This window comes from Mastomys coucha, unplaced genomic scaffold, assembly GCF_008632895.1.
Source record: "Mastomys coucha isolate ucsf_1 unplaced genomic scaffold, UCSF_Mcou_1 pScaffold22, whole genome shotgun sequence".
Classification (NCBI taxonomy): Eukaryota; Metazoa; Chordata; class Mammalia; order Rodentia; family Muridae; genus Mastomys; species Mastomys coucha.
Window position 1 is genome coordinate 209,197,856 of NW_022196905.1, and position 14,053 is coordinate 209,211,908.

The 14,053-nt window shown below is 54.2% G+C and overlaps 1 protein-coding gene across 2 annotated transcripts in view; it reads right to left on the reverse strand.

Annotated features, from left to right (window-relative positions):
• Upf1 (UPF1 RNA helicase and ATPase) overlaps positions 1 to 13,822 on the reverse strand; it is a 20,957-nt gene extending 7,135 nt beyond the window's left edge. The window contains exons 1-11 of one of the 2 annotated variants that reach the window (XM_031340102.1): positions 13,313 to 13,822; positions 5,535 to 5,674; positions 4,666 to 4,755; positions 3,268 to 3,435; positions 2,728 to 2,908; positions 1,805 to 1,966; positions 1,233 to 1,350; positions 994 to 1,092; positions 578 to 686; positions 333 to 492; positions 139 to 257 (exon numbers count right to left, since the gene is read on the reverse strand). In XM_031340102.1, coding sequence (XP_031195962.1) covers positions 139 to 257; positions 333 to 492; positions 578 to 686; positions 994 to 1,092; positions 1,233 to 1,350; positions 1,805 to 1,966; positions 2,728 to 2,908; positions 3,268 to 3,435; positions 4,666 to 4,755; positions 5,535 to 5,674; positions 13,313 to 13,528 — 1,562 coding nt within the window. In that variant the 5' untranslated portion in view covers positions 13,529 to 13,822. The remainder of the gene's footprint in view (positions 1 to 138; positions 258 to 332; positions 493 to 577; positions 687 to 993; positions 1,093 to 1,232; positions 1,351 to 1,804; positions 1,967 to 2,727; positions 2,909 to 3,267; positions 3,436 to 4,665; positions 4,756 to 5,534; positions 5,675 to 13,312) is intronic. The other variant, XM_031340103.1, reaches the window with a different exon arrangement.
• Positions 13,823 to 14,053: the final 231 nt, after the last annotated feature.

Sequence of the window (14,053 nt, forward strand, 5' to 3'; positions counted from 1 at the left end):
GTTATGGAACACAAAAGGTGCCTGTATTGTAATGCTGTATATATTTTCTATGTGGACCTGGCAGAGCTGTAACAGACCACCAGGCCACATACGCATTGCCACCTCCCACCCACAGGGCTGTTGCTACTAAGCACCTACCCATTGCCCTGCCGAGCAAGGTGGTAGACGATAGTGGCTGATGTCACAGTCTTGCCTGTGCCTGGAGGGCCCTGGATGAGGCTGAGTGGTCTCTGCAGCACAGTTTTCACAGCATACACCTGCAAGGACAGAGCATCAGCAGAGCTGCGAAGGCACAGCCCCCAAAGACCCTGCCCCTAAGGGCCCAATGGCACCTGAGAGTGGTTGAGGTCGGGGAGCCCCTGAGCTGTGAAGCGTTTTGGCAGCTGGCACTTGATGACCACATCCTCCACCTCATGGCCCAGCAGCTTGTGGTAAATATACCCTGACACAGAGGTCTCATCCACAGCGAAGGTCTTCAGTGCACTCTGCATCCTATGAAAAACAGCCAGTGTAAAACCCACACAAGCCACGGATACCAAAGGTAGAGGTGGCCCCCAAGGGTATGGCCCTCACAAACCTATCAAAAGAGGTCGACTTCCACACAAAATCCACTTGGAAGTTGTGGGTCACTTCCACAGGGGCACCCACACTGCTACGGAGCTCAATAGCAATCTCATCACCATAATCTGGCAACTGAGTTAAGTCTGCTTCCTGTTCAAAGTCACGTTCTACGGGGCCCCTGGCTTCATCACTAGACCAGCTCCCCTTGATCATCAGCCAAAGGAACTGCTGTGTCAGACTCCAGGCTGTCTCACTCACACATGCAGGTTCACACATGCACTCACTGTGGTGTCACTGTGTGCGTGTCCCACAAAGCAGGAAGAGAGGAAGGAATTGTATATTAAGAGGAAGAAATCATACATATTAGGGCCTTGGGACAGCCAGGGGTCCCGTGATAGCACCCATCCTCCTAGCAGATATGACAAAGGATACTATCGGGAACCTTGATGACGTGGCCAATCCCCTTCCATAGGGGCGCCAGATCCCCTTTGTACCGAAGACAGATCTCATCACCCTGCATGAGCCGCATATCTTGCAGGAAGGAGCAGCAGAATTAGCACTTTCAAGAGGGCCTTGGCCTCCGCCATGCAGAGTTCACATAAGGGACATGATATGGGGACTAGGAATTTTATGCTACTTATGGTCACAAATATTTTAAAACTTAAAATCACCTCTTAACCAAATTATGACTAAATCCTCATTACCAGAGTCAGTCTTGGGCAAAGTGAAGAAGGCGATTCTCTTCTTGTTAAGGCCCAGGTCCCACCTGACCGTGATGTTATCTTGAGTCTGAACACATGAGAAACAGGGGCCCAGTTAGCCCCACCATTCATTCACAGGCTGGGCTCCCCACAGGTCAGAGCCTCTAGAAAGGCCATGTCTGTGCTGTGCTGCCTTTGGGGTGCAGGGCACAGCACCCACAGCCAGGAACTCCAGCATCTGGGAAAGAAGCAACCAGAACCCCAACACCCACTGCCTAAGCCAATCCCAGCAGCAACAAGCTTTGTACAGAGCCTCAGGAGACCCCAGACGCCAGGCTCTGTCGGGAGGGAAGGCGCTTTAGGGGATTGCTGGCATGGGTCCCATATCCCAGAAATGTTCTTGGAGCTGCAGACAAAGCTGTGAACCAGACACAAGGGTTTTCCCATCTGCATGCCTGGTTCCATCCAGGCTCAAGCCCAGGAAGTCCCTGACTCGGGAGATGTTTTGCTAGAGGGCCAGACTGAATGTTGTGCCACATCACCTGTGACTCCTTCAACTTCTTGTCATAGTCAGCCTCCAGCTTGACCAGTGGCCCGAAGATGTTCTGGTACTGGTAAGCATCCTCATACCGCAGCAGCACGTGCTGTGGCTCCTCGTCTACACCTGGCTTCTCCAGATCCTCCAGGGTGGCTGAGGGATTTTCCTATGGCCAAGAATAGTGTTGTGCTTGTCCTGCTTAACCCACAGCTAGGTATCAAGAATAGTGCTGAGCTCAGAAGAAAGGCAAGGCCTCTCAGCACAAACCCTTGTAGGTGGAGAGTGCCCACTGTGCCGGGGCCTGCGCTGAGCCTACTGTCCTGATGGCCATGGGCATGCTCAACACCTTCTAACCCCAAGAAACCTGGCAACAGCACCCCAGGGCCCAGCCCAATACTCAGGCCCACAACCAAGAGCCCCAGATTCAGCTGCCAGAGTCCCAGGCTTCTCCCAGTAAGCCAGGTCCATCTCCCATATCCTGTAGCAACATGCCTCCCCTGGGACCAACTGCCCTCTGTGAGCCTCACTGTGGCAGACAGCAGAGAACCTGCGCATTCTGAGGTAACTGGAAACTGACTACTCAAGTGCAAAGAGACTAAGCTGGACAAGCTTAGAAGGTTTCTATCCAATACTACTTGGGATTCCTGGTTAGAGGGTGCTCAACTGACACCCCTAGCCAGATTTGGAAAACAAGGTCAGAGTCTGAAGCTAGCCAGAGCAGAACCCCAGACCTAAACTGAAGCCCTGACTTGTCATCTGGGATAAGGACAGGTGCTCTCTGGAGTAGGAACCTCATTACAGCCTAAACCAGTTACTCAGAGCATCCACTATTGTCCCCTACAGAGCCCTGGGTCATGTCCTTCTTCCCCATCTCCCAAAGGTCCCAGTGTGAGGCTGGCCATGTACTTTTGTCTTTGGGTGGCTCACCTTCCAGAGCTCTTCCAGCTTGTTGATCTGCTGTGCAGTGATCTGCCGTGCTCGCAGCTGCTCCTGCTCAGAGGGAATCTTGACCAGCCATGACAGGAAGCACCGGTCCTGGATCAGGGGCTGCCACTGTGAGCTGTCCCAGTTGATGTCCTTCAGGCTGCTCTGGCTGGCACAGGGCTGCCTATGCAGGTGTGGAGCAGGAGAGGGGGTTGGGACCTGGCCCAGAAGGTCTCTAACTAGCTAGAAGGCAGCAGCATCTGCAAAATCAGCTCTGGCCTCAGCTCACGGCAGACTTGCTGTTTTCCTTCTTTCAGTTTTTGGAGATAGGTTCTAACTGGATAGGTCTGGCTGGCCTTGGCCTCTGTAGACCAGGCTAGCCTTGAACTTAGAGAAACTTCTGCCTCTGCCTCCCCAGTGCTGAGGTTAAAAGTGTGCATCACCACACCAGGCCAGACTTCACTTTCTGATTTGACTAGAATACACATAGAACTTGGTCCCAGCAGACCCTGTCCTGCCCAGCCCAGCTCTGCTGCAGCTCACCTGCACAACAGCACCACCACAGAGTCGGCCTTCGCAGGGATGAAGCCCAGCAGGAAGACGTTGCGGCAGCCACAGTTGTAGCACTCCAGCACTGTCTCACCCAGAGGCCCGTCCTTGTGCAGTGTCACTTCCTTGCATTTTGCCCTCACGAGGTGATTTACAATGTGGCTGAGACCAGGAAACCATCAGCAGTTAACACCCCAAGCCTGGCTTTTCAGCACTTCCAGATCTGGTACCCCATGCAAAATGTCCAGTATCGTTCATGGTCTGTCAGCACAGGCTTGACGGTCACATCTCATGGGCACAGGTGCCCAGAGAGCTACACCCTGCCCCACCCTATCTACCTGCAGGAAACTGCTTGCTGGCTCACACAATCCCTGAGTTTTCCTCCATTCCCACTTTCTTTAGCCCTACTTCACAGTACTAACTTAACCTCTTGCGGCCAGGCACAGCAACAGCTCCTTCCAGGTCCTCTTTTCTCATGCCTACTTAAAGAAGCAGGCCACCTCCTCTGTGTAGCAAAGGCCTGCCCTGAGGACCACATCTCCCATCCCTTCCCCCTGTCACATACGAGGACACAGCCTACCCCAATGGTGGCTCACATTGGCTGGCCACCTCATCCCTGAGGGCCCACAGGCTCTGCCAGCTCTTCCTGACTGTCTTAGTTGTCTTTTTGTATGATCCCATGAAACCCTCACCAGAGCCCTGTAGTGGCCATCCAGCCATTCTTGGCTTTGCAGGTCTTACTCCTCCTTCTGAGAATGCGATGTCTTGGTCCATGGAAGGGACTTTAAGATCTTTTAAAGATGCTAACCCCTGCCTCACTCACTGTAGACCCGGTACCTGTAACCTTCTGTGGTACTCTTTTTACAGAATGCCCTCAGAAACAAACTACACCCTTGCTGGCAGTGGGACAAAGGCACACCTGGCTCAGTTGTTTCTCTCCAGCAGTGTTTCCTGACACTAGCATGGAGAGTCAGCATGGAGTTGGGGCTCAGCAGAAGTACTCAAGAGATAGGGATAATTCTAGTTCTTTCTAATGACTTGGGATCTTGAACCATGAGTCCCAGAGACAATCAAGTGAACTGGCTCAGCTGGATGCCCACAGCCTCTCAGGAACAAGGACAGGCAGGCCATGCCAGCCTCATCTCATGAGAGACAGGCGCAGCCTGAGAACAGAATTAAGCCAAACTCCTCACATAATGAGCGAGCCAGAGACTCAATCAAGGGTAAACATGTTGAAGTGTTCACACGCCACCATCTGTTTCAAGTTACACCAGTCAAAGGGGGAGCCCAGGTTCACCAGCACCATCTCATTCCAGCTTTGCCCCAACATCACCGTAACTCACAGCAGCCCTAGTGTCGCTGATTAAACACACATGTATGGCTGTTAGCTACCTGCCAGAAGTATTTCCTCGGCCATTGCAGAACCACTTCTTGCTGGTATTACAGTAAACCACGCAGGCAGGATCATGGATTCCGCAGTAACTGGAAGAGCCCAAACATTAAAAGTCAGGGCTGGCCTGCAGCTTCCAGGTTTGGTTTTGTGTGAGGGCAACACAGACGCCTGGGTGGCACAAGCCCAAGGCGTTCCTGGTCCCTCTCCTTCAGCCTTCAGGTTTCTAACAAGGTTGTGGTTGTGGGAGCACCTGACTCCAAAAGGCAGGTGCTGTGCACCCAGAGAACTCTGAGGCCCAGCCCAGGCTGTTGGTGCTAGGAGGCCCCTGAATCCCTGGGTCTCCATAGCTCTGCTGTGCACTGGGCAAGCTGGGGCATGAGGTGGGTTCCCTAGTCTGCTCCTAGTGAAAAGGAGGTCTAGGCTCCCAGGTTAGCCCACCTGCGGCTCTGGAAAGCGGGTTTTATCCCCGAAAACATTTGTCAATCAGGAGAGAGCCACTATAATGGAAGGTGATAGGTGTGGAGGGGAGAGACCTAACTAGCCCTGTAGAGGGCGACAGGTGGCTGCAAAAGCCTCAGTGAAGACAGAAGCACTGGCCTTGGAGAGGTGAAGTTAGCTGAGCTGGGTATCCCACAACAAGGATATTTCAACTCTTTAAGCCTCCAATTCCCTCATGTGACCCTGATGGAGCTGAGTTAGTCAGGATCCATGCCCTGCCTTTGCTCTTCAGGGTCCTTGCTGAGCAGCTATGCAGGGGACCCACAGAGCCCTATGAATCTGGGCTGTTAGGTACTGTGCTCAGGGTTCTGAACAAGGAGCATGGACTCTGGAGGCAGCCACCTGGAGGTCTTGGAGCCCTGCACCCTACCTGCAGGCATGGACTGGGAGGTCCTTGGTGTAGTATGTGTCCTCTTCATCTTCCTCGAAGTTCAGCTCAGCCAGCAGCTGGCTGGTTTTGGCCACACTGTCATCCACAGCCCCATTTTGCAAGATGCCCTCTGGCCCAACCTACAGAGAACACAGTATCACCAATGCAGGCCACCAAGGGCGCCTAGAGGCCCCACTCCTGAGGTTTGTGCTGCTCAATTTTGTGCTCCTCTACTGAGCAAAAGGATTAAAGGGTCAATGCTAGCTGGCAGCATGGGGTTCCACTCAATCTGGCCAAGGAGCTCTCAGCCAAGCCAAAACTGTCCCCACAGCCTAGGTGCACAGAACAAGACAACTGCTTCAAACCTGTCATAGACACCCTAGGGACAGCCATGTAACAGAATAGCATACGCCTGAGTCCTACTATCATGGAGGCTCCTCAGGCTGAGGCAGAAACTGGGCAGCTAATGCCTTACATGCCCAGGTTGTGCCTTGTGGTGAGGAACACATAACTCAATACAAGAGATAGGAGCAGATACCTCCTGATCAACCACGATGAGCTCTCAACTATGGTTATTAATCATGTTGTCCAGCCCCCAGCCCCAACCTCCAGCCACCTCCCATTATAGATGTGAGCCTTCCAAGCTGCATGCAGACATTTACCAGTCATTTCTCATACCCTAAAAACAGGGTGCCTAAGAAAGGCCAGAATCCCTAGGTCAATTCCCAACATTACCAAAATGCACCCTATGACTGGGACACATGGGGACTCAGCCTAGTTGCAGTCACCCTGCGTCTGTACTGATTCTAGAAGCAGGCAAGGGGGAGTGTGCTCTGCTGTCTAAAAGCTTTCAGACAAGGAAGACCCAACATAACCTCTGGATTCATCTTCCTCAGCACTAATGATAAAAAGCCAGGGCCTCATATGTACCAGGCATGATTCTTCCAGTGTTCTCTCTAGCCCTAGCCCCAATTTCTAGACCACACCATTTTATCATTGCAAAGGATCTCTTTAAAATTCTGACAAAAGATACAGAACAAGCCAGGTATTGGAGGCAGAGGATTACAAAGAGTTCCATGCTGGGCTGGATGCCTTTAAGTGAACAATGGCCACTCAAGAAACCCTTCTCCAGAGCCACAACCACTCTGCACTTTGTGTGCGACGATACTAGGGAGTGTAGTAGGACTACTAAAGAACTTGACTAGCTCACCTCCCAGAGCCAAGTCCTGTGGGTCACTAGCTCAGGACCCTCATCTTACTCAAAACCCCAGCCTTGCTAGATGGACCCTCACAAGGTTCACCGTCATTTGCGTCTGAGCTCCAGGCATTAGCAAAAGTGGTAAAGGGCACAGTGTCCCAGGGCCACACCAGCCTCCAGGAGGCCGCACACTGGAGCACAGGCAGATGACAGGTTTGCTAGCACTCTCTGGCAGGAGCTCTCATATCAGCACTCTGTAGGGTGCATGGGATGACACACAGAAGAGGCAAGCAAGAGCTCAGAGCCTGCCTGGGACCTGGGCTCTAAATGGGGCAGGTCCTACCCTAGATGGCTCTGTTGGTCTCACAGGCCTGAAAAGAAGTAGAGCCAGGAGACCAGCAGCCTCTCAATCCTCCTGCCCACACAGCACACCTGCCGCTCTGAGGCGAGCCATCACTTCTCCTCAGGGCACACCATTTTCCACTCCCCACACAGGCACAAGAGCTCCAATTTCTGCCTGTCTCTGCCATGAACAGGTGTTTACTACACATGCACACGGGGCTGAGGTGGAATCCTAGGGTAGTCCTGAGCCACCATCCTAGTGACCTGTGCAGCTGATGCCTGCTCATGTGCTGTTGGCTACCCTGTCCTCTTTCCCATGTGTCTGTGAGCCTACTCCCTACCCCATGTGGCGCCTGGCTTGGAATTTTGACAGATGGTCACTCACCATTGTGAACAGAGAAGGACTAGGAAGAAGGGAAACAAACATCTTAATGTTGTCTTGACTGAGCTTCTTATCCCAAGACCAAAGTCTTGGGTATCCCTACCAAGTCCTTTAGGAAGCAGGGGTAGGAGGCAGTTCTTATTTGTTCCAGTGGAGCTGAAATGGAGCCCTGAGAATTCTGGGTGGGCACACCCTGCTGAGCTGTACACCAGCCACAGAGTCATATCAACAAACAGCCTTTCTGGACCAACTATAGTGGTGTAGGAGGCAGAAAAGCAGATTTCTGAGAGTCCAAGCCCAGCCTGGCTAGATAATTAAAAAGGGAGAGAGGAAGCTATCCTTTCTGCATGTGCAGGTGTTGGTCAGGTGTGGGGCTGGTACCACCAGGACACTGAGATCCACTGTGCTCACATCCCCCATGCAAGCTAAGGGACAGGATGCCTGGTCACCCGGTGAGACAAATACAGGATTCTCCAGCATCCCACAAAGGCTGAGCTGGATTGGCGATGTCACCAATCACAGCTGGGCCTCCTCTACTACATTTTGTGACTGTTAAAGAGCAAGCACCTTCAGATTCTCAGAAACACATCTGGTTCCAGATGGTAACAAGATGAGTTAAGACCAAGGGACAGCACTTGGCACAGAACAAGGCCAGAACCCACAGCAGGTAACACAGTAAGGTTGAATGGACACAACTGCCTTGGTCAGCACAGGTCTGCAAGTCTTTGTCCCATGGGGAAGTCCAGGGTACAGCTCCCATCTCACCAGACTGAAAGGCATGATGCTATCAGGTCACTGTCCCCATCCAATTCAACGGCCAAGGCTGGGTCTCTCAGGCCTCACTCAGGAGAAAGTCTGCTCTAACACAGTAACTTTAGGCCCACCCTGAAGTTCTCAAGTGAATTAAGGCCAAAAGGGTCACCTGCCTGAAGACAAAGTCCTACAAGATACACAGAACTCAGACCCTGTGACAGAGCTTTCAGAAGAAACTTATAAAAACTAAGTCCCCATTGTGAGCTGCTACAACCTCAGACCAGAGAGGCATACTCCAGGGTTCACAGGCACCACACCACCTAAGTCTGCTTGGCTGGCACCCTAGGACCTTGGTTGGCATATGCTGCCCTCACCCTCAGCTAGGCTGGCTAAATGCCTCTGGAGGTGTACAGCACCTGCCAGGGCAGCCTTGGATCGGTATCTGGCCCCAGGGGCCGCTTTTTGGCCTGCTCCTTGTAGGAGCCCCAACCCTGAAGAGAGCCTGCTCTCCAGGAGGCCCCAAGAGTCTTAGCCAAATCAAGTCTGCCTTCTAAAACACAAATGCTGAGATGCAAAGTGAGTCATCTTTTGTTCTCCCAGGCCCTAAGCAAGAGATGAGTGGGAGCTGTGTAGCCTAGGGTAGCTGGCTACAAAGAATTGGGGTATCCCTACCCCAAACCAATGAACAGCCATATCCCTTTAGCTGCCCTTTCCAGCCTCAGGAGAGCAGGTCTTAGTAAGTATCTGGATAAAGACCCAGCTGGGGCTGCTCCTGTCAAGTATGGTTCTGAACTTCCTTAACCTTAATTTGGACTCAAGCTGAGTCGTAGCCATTTTGACCTACAAAGAGATAACAGTTCAGCAAGAAGCCCTCCTTTCTCCATTCTGTGGCCTTTGACCTTTGCTCTGTGTGGTATGAGCTCACCCCTTCTCCCACAGGCACACAGGATGGAACCACACAGGTAGCAGAAAGTGGCAAGTACAGATGACCAGAGTGCACAGCTAACTCCATGGGCAGGGCCACACAGCAAATCTTGGGGAACCACACCTTTACAGGGTGGCACCCTTGAGTCCTGAGAAAGCAGCAGTTCTGCAGGCATGCTTCCCACCCAGGGCAAGGCTGTGTAGAGCTGGGACAGACAGACTGTCCCAAACCATGAGAACATCCCACCTCAGTGACCACCAAACTGTTCCAAGCTGTGGGCCACCAATCTGGCACCTGTGGCTCTAGGGGCCTCTTCTCTCACTAGTCAGAAAGGCAGGGTGGGGCTCAGCAGCCACTAAGGAGAGGGCTCCATTCACAGACAGCTTACACATGTCCAGAGGCATGCACACAGCACTGCCATAGAATCCCCTGCTTCACCCTACAGCTCTATCACAGTCACACAGTATCACCCTCTGCCAGTCCTCCTCTCAGCCTTGCCTAAGGCCCTCTGTCCAGGGCAGATCACAGTGCCCGCAGCCCCAGGCATATCCAAGCCATGCTCTCACACAACTCAGAGGCTGGTGCCCCTAAAGGCTTCCACAGACACTCAGGTCATCCTGACTGCCATCTTCCTCAGCATCTCAGAGGGGGGCACCATGAGCACTGGTCAGGCCTTCCTCCACCAGTCCAACATGCAGAAGGAAAAAAAAGGCGCTGTGGGGCTGAGGAATAGAAGCCAGGCTATAGGCTGCCAAGAGGTCATGTGGGGCAGAGGAACACCCTATGGTGCAGAGGTGGAGCCAGTCCCAGCTATGAGCATAGTGAAGGCCTCAGGGCTCCCATCGGCCTCACCTGTGACCACTGGCAAAGGTGCTGCCCAGGGAACTGCACCAAAGGAGAGCCACAGGAGGCTCTGTAAAAGTTCATAACTACTATCTTACAACAGCTATTGCCAGCAGTGAGGAGGACTCACAGAGCCAGGGAGAGTCTCTCTTGGTTTGCTCACTTCTCCCCACAGTTCCGCTCTCAGAGGCTCAGCATTTTAATCAAGGACAGGCCCACACACCCACAATAGGACCATGCAGGAGGCTGAACCATAGCAGGTATGGTGTGGCCCATGATGCTAAGGAGCCACCTGTGGATTGTGAGGCTGGAGAGGATGATAAGTCCCTGTGAAGACGACAGACCAGCAGGTGATAGGTACTAGAAAAGAGTAGCATATTAGAGCCCTAGTTGGTACCCAAAGCCATTAAAACCCTGAACATCCAGTATGGGTACACAATGGTATCTGTCTTCTAGCATTCTTATTTTTGCTATTTCACTGATGGCAGAAGGCCTAGGTGCTAACCATGAGACAGTGGAGACTGCCACAGGTCCCCAAAGACCCATCACATCACAACAAGGGCAACCCAGTCCCATATGCCCCCCCCAACACACACACACACACACACTATAGCTCCCTCTTCGCTCGCCCTTGTCCTGACAGGGCCTACAGTCTAGCCCTACTGCTTCATCTCCATTAGTGGATCCTGTTCCCACCAATTTCACTGTTAGAAAGAAAGGTGATAGCAGCACCCAGGAGAGTAGACCAGGGGTTTCTTCCACAAGCCTGCATACAAATGACAACTAAAGTCATCTTTTAGTCCTCCAAGGAAATAGGAATCTGAGAGACAAGAACTGGGAAAAAATAGCCTGTCTTATCTCGGGGACTCTGCATGACTGCGCCAGCACACTCTACCTGGACCTTCAGAGTTCTAATGAACAGCGGAGCCTTTCATACAGAAAATGGGGGTTCTCTGACATTGAGCCAACAGTCCTCTATCTCTAGACTTCAGGGTCAAATCTCCACCCAGCCAGCATCCAGAGCCACACAAGCAGTGGGACACAAGACTCTCGGACAAGCTTCTTCCCCTACAAACTTCTCCCACAGGCACCTTCTGGTTCTGTGCAGCACAGCCACTCAATTGCATAAAGAATACACCAACATATGCCAGCACAGGGGCACTCAGGTCATGACAGCAAGTGAGGAGGCAGGAAGAGTAGTGACCTGCCCACAGTGTCTGCCCAGCAACAACAGGGCCCTGCGTTTTGTCTGCACTTCAAAGTAATGAGCCACAAACAACAGACACAGGACCCTGCTTCAATAAAGCTGGGAGGGGACCTCCACTGGCCAACAGAAGGAGCTCAACCTACTGGGTGGGGGTCCAGCCCCCTAGGACTCCCTGACCAAAGGCTGTGTGACCCATTCACCTCAAAGGATGGATAAGGGAAAGCAATGTTTCTGGTGGCTGAGGACCCTGGGTGTGCAAGGGAGGATTTTCTCCACTTTCCAATTCTGCTCACTTTCTGCCCACAGATACAGGTCCTCCTAATACAGGATTGAAGGCACTCCCTCCCTTCCTTGTGATGAGAGGCCACAGGTGGGCGGTAGCTCATGGCTCAATCTATGATTTCAACTGGCGAAGCAAGGCACACCCATGTGAGCACACGCATAGCACAAGTCTGCTCTGCACATCAGCCAGAGCTAGAAGACCTTGAGATGAAGCAACCCACTCCCACTCCTGGTCCCCCCAGCTGCACCATCACAGCCTGCTGCACAGTGACCCTCTCCAGGTCCATGAGGCCCAGAGGAAGGAAGGAAGGTCTACCCAGTGGAGAGACTAACAGGAGAACTGGCCTCAGGGCCACCTCACTCCTCCAAACAACCTGCCCTCTCCCCACCTCCTTACACTAAAGGTAAACAGCTAGAAACAACAGGCAGGCACACCTGATCCTGCACCGCAGCAGGGGCTGAGTCAGCCCTCTCCTTCTATTAGGGCTGAAAATGAGCCCAAGTGGGTGGTCTACCCACAGGCATGACTCAAGCAGCCAGCTTGAAGGCCCTCCCGGAATGCGGTCTGAGATCACTGCTGAAGACTGGTGGTGGCTCCCTAGCCCTAAGCACAGATGGACTGCAAGAACACCTGTGGCTCTAGCCTGCAGCTCCCCACCAAGCCCCAGAGAATACAGGAAAACTACACCAAGCCAGCCACAGAGAGGGAGAGTCATTTGATGGGGAGGGCCTGTCGCCGGCCCAAGAACCGGCAGCCTACCATTTAAAACAAAAGCCCCTCCCCAGGGCACAATCACCTATGCAATACCCATTGTGGTTGCCTCTAAGGAACAAAACTCAAACCCAACTTTTCCAAGCAGAGCCTAGGAGTTACATAACACCGGTTTAAGCAACAGGCAACCCAGAAGGAAAAACAAACCGGCAGTCACCTCTCCAGCCACCGAGGCGGCTGTTACCACCTGAGGCGCCAACACCCTGGCTCTGCTCCAGGGAACCCCTCCACCAAACTTGAACTTGAATCCTGGCTGGAGGGGGTGATAGATGGAAGTGGCCAAAGGGTGAGATGGGGTGGCTGGACAAGCCAAATAGGTGACCCTGGAGGGCAATGTGGGTCCAGAGAATAGCAACTGTGGACAGGCCACCTAGGGCCTGAGACCTACCTAGTATGGGTCACCTTAGACACACCTAGAAGGGGAGTGAGGGAAGCTCTAGCTTAAGCCTTGAGCCGGAGCAGATCCTGCACTTCAGGAGGAGGGACACTAATGCAGGTCACTGCCCAGCCTAGTTGGGTGGAGGAAAACAGGACAGGTGACAAAGACTAGGTGCAGGTGGCAAGTAGCTGGGACAAGAGGCAGGGAATCAGAGGGCAGGGACAAGAGGCAGGGAACCAGAGTATCAAGGACTAGGGCAGGTAGCAGGGACCTGAGACAGGTGGCAATGACTGTGGCAGGTAGACCTAGGAGAGGTAGCTGGAATAGGTGTGTGGGGGGGGGGGGGGGGGGACAGAGATCTAGGAAAGGGGCAAGTAAACCGGAACCAGGGTAAGGAAGCAGAGACCTAGGGCAGGTAACAAGGACCCAAGGCGGGTGGCGGGTACCTGGGCAGTTAAACAAGAATCCAGGGTGGGTTAACTAGAGCCGGTCAATAGGGAGTTTGTTTAAAGACGAGAGTAGGAAGTAGGTACCCAGGTTTGTTAACTGGACCTGGAGCCGGTAGCTCGGACCAGCGCCGTCTAACTGGGACCTGGCTCAGGTTCACAGGGGCCCAGGGCTGGTTAACTGAGACCTGGCGCCGCAGCTCCCGCGCCCGCCCGGCTTCCGGCGCCGCCATGCGCCGCTCAACTCACTTGCGCGTCGAGCTGGCCGGCCGCGCCGCCTGCGCCCGCTCCGCCCGGGCCTCCCGCGCCGCCGGGGCCGCCGGGGGGCGTCTGCGTCTGGCTAGGGAGGGTGAAGTCGGTGAACTCGAACTCGGAGCCCTGGGTGTCGGCGCCGAGCAGCTCGGCTTCTTCAGTGTCCAAGAAGGTGAGTGTCTGCGAGCTGGGGCCGTACGCCTCCACGCTCATCCTGCCGCCCGGGCCGCGCCTTCTTCCGGCGCCTCACCGCACTCGAGCCCGAGGCTTCGTCTAGGCCTAGGCCGTAACCTGGAGCAGCCGCTGCCGCCGCCCTGAGAGCCGGGCGGGCTCCGAGCCGGCCTCCTAAAGCAGATCTGGGACGCCGGCTCTGAGCTCTGAGTTGCTGCCGCCGCCGCCGCGCCCCTCCGCAACGCTGCTCGCCTCAAAGCCGACCGCCGCTCTCAGCCCGCTGGACAGGAACCGCCACCGCCGCCGCCGCCGCCGCTGCGGTGCGCGTGCGCGAGCCCGACGCCGGCACAGGTGCGCGTGCGCGAGCCCGACACCCGCGCAGGCGCGCGCGCTCCTCCCGGAAAGCAGCCAACCGCACCGGGGAACTAGGAGCTGAGCGGGAGGGCGGAACTCGCCGTGCGCCTGCGCGAAGAGGCGGGACTTCAACTGTCTGAAGGACCCGGGCTCGCGAACTTGGCCCCGCCCCAACCGCTGCCTAGTGATGCGCTTGCGCGGCTGCGACAGCCT